Genomic DNA, 10,460 nt, shown 5'->3' on the forward strand with positions numbered 1-10,460 from the left:
ACAATTAAGTTGCCTTAGTCACAGCTAACCAAAGCAGACTGGGAACATGACCAACTAAGATAAAGCAGCATCCATATAAACACCATTAAGTCAAGTCACATGATATATCTTGCCCTCCTCTCTAGGGAAAAATCCATGCAGAAGATAACAGTAGATCTTCTTACTATAACACTGCTAGACAAAAGCAACTCAGGGTAGGATTTTAAAGAGTAACTGCTTTTTTCCTGCTTGAACACTGCTCCTCGAGCTTCAAAAGGACAGAACAACTCCAGCTGGCACACAGGTGAACAGCCTTGCAGCAGGACAGCCAGCTGATGTGTGGGTCAGAGGGACCGTCCCGGGCTGCCCCTCACGGAACCCGGCAGGGCAACCGATCCAGCACAGCTTCCAAACAGAACCGTGCTGGGCAACTTCAGGGCATTCCACCTGCACTTCCCACCTCACACCCCAGCAGCTGCGTCCAAACCAGGCGACAAGTTAGTCATGACAGTAGGATTTACACATTCTGACTTTGCTTCAGGAGAAAGCCACCAGTCATATTCTAAACTGAGTGAAATCCTGCCTAAAACTTAAGAGCCAAACCTGGCTTTCAGTTCTGATACTCTGGTGTGCTCTATAATTCAGTAGCACAAAACAGATTAAAGAACAAGCAATGTTTGCAGTGTTCCTATAACTCATTTGACCACAGTAACCATTAAACTTTTTAAAAATCTAACATTACTTCATCATTCAAGCTTTAATTTACCTACCAGTTTCCCCTCTATTCACATTTTAACCTCTTATCCCCAAGGACTACATGTAACCTTCTTAAAAATGCAGTGTTAACTCCCATCTAAAATATAGTTAACCCTGACCTTGCTGGACGAGCATCTAGGATTAGGAGTAGCTTGGTTTACTTGTACAGGACCATGGGACTACACCATATATAGTTTAAGTATCAAAGTTCAGAAAGCTGCACGCAGCTGCTTGCTGGTTTGGCCACAGAGCTACTGAAGTTTAAATAGCTTCATACCCCACGAGAATGCCAGAGCAGTTAATTCTAAAGGTGTAATTTAAGATGTCCCCAGTGCACACACTTGCCCAATAAATACAATGGGAGTAACACAAAACTCCAGTGATACACAAGGAAGGTATTAAGAGATACAGAAGGATAACAAATTTAGGATTGCGTCTAGTATTCTACAAAAAATAAACAGGAAGCTTCTCCTTGTTAAGGAACAGGACATCCCATTTTAGAAGAAAAAGGAAGAGAGATTCCAAGTGTTTGATAGTAGTAGCATACTTACTGTCATCACCAACAGGCCCTGCTGAACACTGTGCTGGAGGGTCACGTGCCAGGTCATTCAACTCCTGAAAAACAGAAAAAGTTTGTTTCTTTTAGTTTCAAACCCAATCATGCTATTGCTAAAAAAAGCTGCTAGTGGCACTTTGGCTGCCTCTCTTGGTCATGGAGATAAAGCTCACAAGAGTGGTAACACATTAAGTCACTGCAATCGTCATCAAGTCAGAGTCTCTCAGGTTTGCCTTCATTGATAATAGAAGTTAACAAATCCCAAACATTATCAGGGTATCACCTACTGCACCATCTCCAGGTCAGAGATACAACAGCCTCAATCCAACAACTCAATCTCAGCCTTATTTTAGCCCCAGTATTGTAACAGCTCCCAGGTTGCTCCGGCTGTACTGATCTAGTTTATCATCACACGCCTGCAGGAGCCTTTTTGCAGTACACAAAACTTCAATACTTGTTTCATCTCCAGATGCATGCATCTGTGAATATAGGTGGTTAAATGGAACAAAATACAAGGCCTTCTGGATCTACAGAACTGCCAGCCCAGGAATGGAAATTCTCACTTAAGTAGCTGTGTCAGTCATGTTTTCCTCTGAAGAAACCCTATTATGAGCCTCAATTGCTCTGGCTGAACAGTTTGAGTAATTCAGAATACTTCTGAACTGCACCAAGTTTCAATCTGAAGCAAAATATCAGTCCAGATCAGAAAGAGTCCGCACATTGTCACCAGTAACTCACATGAGCAATTTGCTCACGAAGTGGACATTTAGTGGGAAGTGCAAAGAGAGTAAAACTTTACAGTCAAACTTCATCCGTTCTATTTCTGGCTCAGCCACTTACTTGCTTTGCATGACAGGCCCAAACATCTTCGCTTTTTTCTGCGCTAGCTCAGTCTAGAAAGCTAAAGCTAAACACTAGGCAGCCATTAGGACATTCAGGAGCTGCTCCCATGCTGTCCCTGGCCCGTCCAGCTCCTCACCCCCCAGCCTGCACGGCTTCCCAGCAACAGCCCACAGCAGAGTCTGGGATACTAGACTTCTGAGGCTTTTGATAGATAAAATATTCAAGAACAAGGATCAAGACAAGCTGATTGCAGGAAGGGAAAAAGCTCACCACTTAATGGCTTTTTGTTATTTACAGGCAGTACTTCAGCTCTTGAATAGACAAACCCTGGGAGTTCCAGATTCTAGGCATGAGCTGGGAGGCAACCACTAACCAAACCCTCTTCTGTCGCAACACAAGAACGCTGCCTTACATCGAACAGGTGAATCCCAGGATTGTCCCCTCAGTACGCAGTCCCCAGGAGTCTTGCAGTAGAGATACAAAGCTCCACATATCTCAGCTCCCGTAAAGCACACTCAAGTCTGGTTTTGCTCTCGGTGTCTCCCAGCTCCTCAAGAGCCCAGCTGAAAACACGGGGCTGCTGTGCGGCTTCTCTAATGCTCCTATGAGCAGTGCTGACCCAAGCAAGCCTTGCTCCTGCTCTTCATGGTTCAGCATGGAGTTGGACAGGAGTAAATATTGAGCAAGCAGCACCTGCTGAAGAGCCTTCTCTCCCCCAAAAGCAGAGGGCATCTTCAGATATCCTCCAAAGGACAAAAGCCCTTCAGAGTTGTCAGCTATGCGCATCAGTTAGGAGTAGTCAACTTCAGCCAAGTGAGGATTCCCTCCTTACCTCTGGTTGAAAGAATCAGCTTGCACAAAGATCAGTAGCACGCTCTCCCCCTCCCACCGCCCGTGTGGGCGTGAAAACTTAAAAACAGGAATACACCAACTCTTTCTGAAGTTGTACAGAGTACACTTCCAAACGCTATTGAATTCTGATCTTCTGGATTACACTATTTAATGCTACAGTACTCAAAACCCCAAACATCTATTAAAAACCCCACACACATCTCACCCTCCCTTACCACTTCTCATCCCCTTCACTCCTGTTTTATGCATAAATATGATGCAACAATAGACTTGGAAGTACGATTCTAAGCATCCATGTTTTCCATGTACAATCCATAGTAGGTTGTGGTTTTATTTCACAGCCTAGCATGCACCTTCCCAACTAGAAAATGGAAATAGTGACAAACAGGGCCTGCAGCTTGAGCACGTGTTCTACCAGCCAGTAGAATACACAGCTCTAAAGCTGCCCCGACGTTCACCCTACGTCCTGCTGCTCAAAATCGCCGTTACACCAAACTGGATGAAACAACACAGCCTCAGTGATACCACCGGGTAAGTCTCACCACAGATGTAGAGGCAGCAATGAAGTTTAGCTCGTAGCAGCCCTTTACTCATCAAAATACTGTTTCTTCCTCTTCCACCTTCAGCTCCAGCTAGAAGGAATACTCTGTTTTTCTGAAGCCACACACAGTATCTCCTTGAAAAGAGATGACTTTACAATGGACACTTGTACCGCTTGTGTCACCAATGCAGTTGTCACCTAAGGCAGCATTTCGGGGTCTGCTCTAGAAATTCACAGACTGAAAATGTCACAGATTAAAAGTCCTGTGTAAAAAGCAGCACATAAACTTTTCGAAGTGCAAGGAGCTTAGCACCAACTTTCAACTCAGACCCCTGTAATAGAAATCCTCTAAGTTTTTGTAGAGCAGCTCGGATAAGGAGGATGTTGAAGCTCATAGGGCAGCTCTGGACACAGCCGCCCACCACAGCAGAGCACTGTGTCTCCACACACACCTTCTGGATTTCCTGGCAGGACACAGGCAATTGTTTCTAATACATCATTCTCTTCAGGCTGCCAGGCCAGTAAAACTTCTCCTGCTGACTTGTCAGACCTGCAGAGCCAAGTTTAAAACCAGGAATGGTACCTTCATACAGCTGCATTGATCCAGGTGCAGATGGAGATGAGCGCCCACTGCTGCAGCACAGTGCCAAGCTTTTGCATCCAAGCGGTTATTGTGCCTTCTGAAGACTTCGGTGCAGTTTCCACAGTCCTGCTAACACAACCCCAGACCTAGTGAGGTCTTTGCTTCCAGATACTCCTGAGGGAGGCTGAAAACAAGCTGGTTTATAACTCTGAACAAACAACTCTGGAGTTCACATAAAACTGGAACTCATAAACCTAGAAGATTCAATTACAGTTTGGTATCATCTAAAACCAGAGCCATTCCTGCCGTATCAGGCCCTGCAAGGCTTCTCTGGCTCCTCACCATCTGGGAAGGCTGGTTGGTCAATGGTCAAGTCTAATCTTGACAATACTGATTTCCAACCAATACCTGAAGCAAGCTGTAGCCAGTTCCCATTTGAGACAGTTTCTGATCCTTAAACAACACGCAGAAGGTTTTGCTTTCAGGAATTTAAAAGCTAAGAACCCAGCAGCCTTGAGTTTGAGTTGTTCAGCTCCCAGGAGGCCACCTCACCATCAAGTGCCTTCAGCTGGAAAGTCAACTCACAGAACTTGAAGTTTCTGCCCTGTCCCCTACAGCAGAACACCCTTGGGGTTGGGCCCACTGCTCCAGATCGTACCATTAACCTGACCCAGCTTAGAGTTAAAAGTATTAATTCGTTCCTCTGCAGAAACAAGGAAGTGGAAATATGGTGCAAAGCAAAGTTTAAGGTGTCTTGCCCAAAGGCCAAGTTGAATGAAACTACTACCACTACACCCCTGAGCTAGTTATCCTAAAAAAAGCTAAAAAACTCATACAATAAATGGGCATCTAGGCCCCCAAATCAGATTTACTTGTGTTCATCAGTTCCCAACAAACCCATCCCTGCTCCAGGAAAACATTTAAGGAAGCTGGAGCGCGCTGAAGCACCAGAACCCCTCGCTGTGCTTCCCAAGCCAGGGACACCCCGGGCACTGGGGACAGCCAGTATCAAACACAAGTGCTTTAAGTTTTACCTTAGAGTTTCTCTCTGCACATTTTAAGTTCGAATTAGTTTTAAACTCCAAAAGACATTTGTTAAAGTAGTTCAAATTTATTCCGCTAGACAACAATTCTCTCCTAAGTCTACCATGCTCCTGGTAAAGACTGCTTTGGCCATAAACCTATTTTTAAGGATTTTAAGTTAATGCTAATACAGCCTTTAGTCAAAATAACTAACATGACTAGCAACATCAAGAAGCCAACCAAGCAAGAAAAGAGCCAGAATGCTCCAGCAGCCAGTTCAAGCAGTTTTAATGAACCTTGGTACATGGCAGCATCCCCCAAATACACTTCAACGCACCAGATGAGTGACTGCAAACAGCCAGGGACTATGCACAGCCTGTCATCTTGGACTCCAGCATCTCCCTCCCGGCTCCAGTCCGAGCTGCCCCTCTGCTCACACACACCAAGGTCAGATCCAACTCCCTACAGCAGTAGGAGTAGTCACATTTATACAATCCTAAAATTACACTCGGCCCTTTGAAGGCAACCACGAGGCTGATGTGGTGAAAATGGTTGGACTCCCCTGCCCTACAGCATCCACAGCTCTGCACGACTTCTGTAGTTCCAGAATATCTGCCATTCTAAGGGAACCTATTCTATTAACAGATTCATTTTAATTTTCAGAAATATTTAAATCCTTTCCCCTTGACAGAATCTGCTTTTTCAATGCTTGAAAAGGCTCAGATCCACTGACTTTGAGTTCTTACAACTCTGCAAGAGTTAAAAGGCAAGTAGTTCAGTAGCACGAGAAGAGTCTAGCTGTATGAAGCACAGGAGTACCCCAGGTACGTGTTACAAACAAACTCTGATGTAACTGTCACCCCCACGTTGTTTTTAAAGCCTGAACAGCAAGAACACCAAAGCAATGTATAACCCTCTCCTGGTGTGGAATCCGAGTACCAGAAAGCCAAGCTGGCCAACAGAAGCTGCAGCAGCGTTCCCTGTCCCAGCGACACAGGACATCTGTACTGCAGATGGGCTGCGCCGGCATACAAGGCTGATAACGGGAGGACCGAGCTGTTCCCACCGGCTGCTGTGAAGCAGATCTGGTTGTGCAGAAATAACCCCAAGTTTCCCAGCACAGGTAGCTCACAACTCAACGCTAATGCTGTTCAACTAGCCAGTCGAATGCATCCCATCCGCGGGCAGTGCTCACCCTGGCACAAGTCATACTCAAACATCTCAGAAGGTCAAGCAGCTCTGGACCACAAGCAAGCTCATCATCTTCCACAGCTCAACAGGGACGCTGCTACGGCACAGAGTGTAGTTCTGCAAAACATTACCTGGTTTAAAGCCTCTAAATTATAAGCAGTAATAAGCCACCATTGCTCTGCCAAAAGACAATGATTTACTTCAGCACAGCTTCTGACTTCCCCTTCCCCCTCACTGCAGGGTCTATCAACCAGTTCATGTGGGGGAAACCCATAAAAGCCAATGAACTAACCTTTTACTTGCTTTCTCATCCAAAGAACTCCAAACAGTGCCCTACTTATTCAGTCACAGGTAACACATCCCCTACAGATAAGGAACACAGACAGGGATGTGGCTGAATCCAAAGTACTTCTGCTGAAACCTTAAAATGGAAACCATTCATTACAGCCCTTCAGTTATCCCTCCCATCCTGCCTCTGGATATCTTCACAATGAGATATATATATATATTTATATAATAAACACAATGACCTATTTTTAGAAAATATATCCATTATAAAATAACAATGAAATTGCTATACTTGTTACCCCCACAGTTCACAGGGACTCTGACTGGCATCATTTCCTACATCCCAAATGTTTCTCATGAGGAAAGAGCTCCAAGTTTAAGACCTGCATAAGAACCTAAGCAAGAATTAAGAACATCACTGCCTGAAAGACTCCGGTGAATATACAAGCGGCAATCTGATAGCAGGTTTCAAGTCTGAGCCCTTCCGGAGCATCTGCTTAAAGAACAGCTGCAGCTTTGTGCAGACACATTATTCCAGCTCAAGTCTCTAAACAACCTCAAGAATAAGTCCCCAGAGACACGCTGGGACAGATCGCAGAGGTTCTTGAGCCATCTCACACACCAGCAACAACACTTACCCACCTGCAGAAAACTTCTTGTTCTGCCCCTCTTCCAGCCCAGGAGAGGGCAACCTGCAAGAGGCGATTTCAGGTGACACTGTATCAAAGACTTACCCTTGAGGTTTTCTGCTTGTTTCCAAGTTCTCATCCCTGTATTATCCAAGGACACACAAATTTCAGAGGAAACCTCATAGTCTGCAGTCAAGCATAAAACCCAAACGGCCAAGCACAAGAGCCAGGGGCGAGACTGAGACCTGATACACTGAGACTGATAACACCCTCTAAAAATGCCTAAGCAGCAGCTTTCCTTCCCATCACTCCTTTGTACTCAAGTCTACTGGGATTATTTCCACTTAATCCACATTCCGCGGGCTTTTTTTCTTGCCACAAGGTGCAACAGCAAAGGTCAGAAACTTGCTGTTCCCTCGTTATCCCGAAGGGATGGTCAGCATGCGGGGGATACCACTGCTTTTCCCAGGGACCAGAACAAAAATGAGATGATACGAACACCCTCCACAGGGTTTAAAATAGCTCAAGTGTAAACAACCAGTGATTATTACTCAAGGAGCTGAGCAAGACAACCACGGTAACTCAAATTAAGAGTGCTCCTTTCCGGTCTGTAGCTTAACTACCCTTTAACTTTTAAAGCATTTGGACCACCAGAAAAAGTGGTTTTATTTACCTTCACGTACTTTGTTTCTGTTGGAAGTGTTGCCTACAGCCCTATCACCTCCCTCCTCAAGAGCCACCACTCCCGACTCCAATGAAACACTTGGTACTTTGCAGAACTCAATCCACACCATCGCTTTTGCGACACTCTCGCCCCACTTCGCAAGCCTCTAAAGGCTCTTATAACCTTACACAGTCCCCATTATCCCGCAGGATCCTTTATCTTTGAAAAGCAGCACGAACAATCAGACCCTGACCGCAATGTTAACAAAGACTCGACACATTCAGCTCCGCTCCTGTTAAAAAACACGGACTAGAAACAGAAGTGCTCTGAAAGTGTGTTGAATCCTGAATCTCAGCACCCACTAAACTACAATAAAGCACTTTCCCAGTGACCTGGCAGGAGACAGAGCCAGCCCATAGGAGCCCTGTGCTACCAGCAGTCATGCCAGGGGGCACAGCCTGCTCCCCAGAAGGAATCGCTCCTTCAGAACACCCACAAATGCTCCATGGAACAGCCCTTGTGTTGCACCGATTATCGGCAAAATACATGACTGAATATCGCAGAAGAGCAACACTCAGCTGGACAACAACTTCCTTATGTAACCCATCACTGTATGCTTATATGAAATTTCGATACACTAAAATTATACTCGAAGTCCTTCCCTTTCAAGCTCTATCTATTCCAGGAGCACATATAAGCCTTCAAGCTCTCTTCAATTTTCTTCTTCACTTTAGCTTTAATTTGATCAGTACCACACACGAAACTTCACAAAAACTTCAAGATAACCTACAATCAAAGCAAAGATGTTAACACGTGACGCAAATTTGATGCTACATACATTAACAAAACAGAGCTAGCAAAGTGATCTTAAATTAGGCAGTGGATTCACACCTGGTTCTAGACAAAAGTCAGATTTGCACAGCAATCGAGACCAGAAACCCTACTGGGAGGACTGGCTTCTACAGCTGAACCCTGCGTGGAGACTCCACACTGACAGCTACACGCCTAGCAGCGAAAAGGATATAAATTCCCTGCCTGACTCACCAAGGTAACAGAAGCGTACTTCAATACCCTGCTCTCGGACGGAGGGTTTTTTCCTGCTAAAAGACACTATAATGATCAAGTAGAGACGGGTTTTAAGGCCACAGGGGGCTCAGCAGCCGTGTTTTCCTGAAAGGCCAGGACACCAAGCGCAGGGCACTGGCACCTCACACCTCTCCCTGCTGGATGACTCAGGCTGTAGAGCAGCAGCGGCTCCGTTACAACGATAAATCACACTATTCGGACTAGTTGAACATGACAAGTTCACTACGCTCCGCGCTCAGTACCCAACCCCATGGCTCCTTGAGGGGAGGATCGGAGCTCAAACAAGCTCCGCCAAAACTTCCAGCGCCTCCCGGGGGCTCCCGGCGGCCCCACGCGTGTCCGGCCCCGCGCCCCCCCGGCCGCGCAGCCCCCGCCCGGCCCGGCCCCGCCGCCGGCGCCCCCTCGCGGCCCCAGGGCCCGGGCTCCCTGGGCCACGTTGCCTCGGAAGGGCCCAGCCGGCCCCCCCGGCCCCGGGGCCAAGGCACGGCCCCGCAACCCAGGGAGGTGCCCGGGGAGGTGGGACCTTCCCGGGGGAAGCAAACAAAGCCCGGGCGGGCAGGCCCGGCGCCCCCGCGCCCGGCCCGCAGCGCCGAGAGCAGCCGGGGAGCTTCCCCTCCGCCCCCGCCTCCCCTCGGCCCCTCGACGCGGTCGGGGAAAAGCGCCCGGAGCCCCCCGGCCGCGGCCGGCACCGGAGCGACCCCGCGGCGGCGGGCAGGGCCCGGCCCGGCCTCCCCCCGCTCCGTCCCTCCCGCAGGCCCGGGCGGCGGCGGCCTACCCGGGTTATGTAAGGCGAGCGGCGGGCCGGCGGGGCCGGGCCGGCCGGGGCGCGGGGCGCTGCCCTTACCTTGTGGATTCTCTTCAGCGCCATTGTGTGCGCGAGGCGGCGAGGAGGGGCGGGCGGGGAGGGGGCAGCCCGCGGGGACTATTTTCCGAGGGGGAGGGGGGGGGGAAGGAGGAGCGCGGAGGTGGCGGCGGCGCGGAAGAAGATGGGGGAGGGGAAGGGGGGAGGGGAAGGAGAGAGTGAGGGGGGAGGGAAAGAGGGAGGGGAGGGGGCCCCCCCAGAAGACAGCGGCGGCGGCGGGGGGGGCCGGGGCCTGGGGCGGGCGGGCCGGGCGCGCTGCTCGCTGGCGGCTCCGCTGGGCTGGAGCTCGCTGCCGCAGCTCCTACCGCATCCCTCCGCCGCCTCTTTATGCGCTGGCGCTTCCTCGCTGGCCTTCCGCGTATCACTCCGCCACCGCGCTCCGACTCCCCGCCGCGCTCCGCCGCCCTCGGACGGCGGCGCGGTTGGCGGCGCGGAGGCGGCCGCCGCGACGGCGCCGAGGCCGGGCTGGGGGCGGAGGGGGAGGCCCGGGCGAAGGAGAGGAGGAGCGGGGCACGGCGGGGACTATTTGTTCTGCGGCGGCCGTGCAGAACTCTCCAGAAGGGGGAGGGGGAGAGCGCGGAAGGATACAGCGGCTGCGTGAGGCGCG

General features: G+C 49.3%; 1 protein-coding gene across 2 annotated transcripts in view; it reads right to left on the minus strand.

Moving 5' to 3' along the window:
- The window catches only part of UBE2D2 (ubiquitin conjugating enzyme E2 D2), a 28,835-nt gene extending 18,653 nt beyond the window's left edge, over nucleotides 1-10,182 (minus strand). Inside the window, exons 1-2 of one of the 2 annotated variants that reach the window (XM_065644207.1) lie at nucleotides 9,836-10,182; nucleotides 1,287-1,350 (exon numbers count right to left, since the gene is read on the minus strand). In XM_065644207.1, the coding sequence (XP_065500279.1) occupies nucleotides 1,287-1,350; nucleotides 9,836-9,859 (88 nt within the window). In that variant the 5' untranslated portion in view covers nucleotides 9,860-10,182. Of the gene's footprint in view, nucleotides 1-1,286; nucleotides 1,351-4,110; nucleotides 4,203-9,835 lie in introns of those variants that run through there. The other variant, XM_065644208.1, reaches the window with a different exon arrangement.
- Between the last annotated feature and the right edge of the window lie 278 nt (nucleotides 10,183-10,460).

This window comes from Caloenas nicobarica, chromosome 13, assembly GCF_036013445.1.
Source record: "Caloenas nicobarica isolate bCalNic1 chromosome 13, bCalNic1.hap1, whole genome shotgun sequence".
Taxonomy (NCBI): Eukaryota; Metazoa; Chordata; class Aves; order Columbiformes; family Columbidae; genus Caloenas; species Caloenas nicobarica.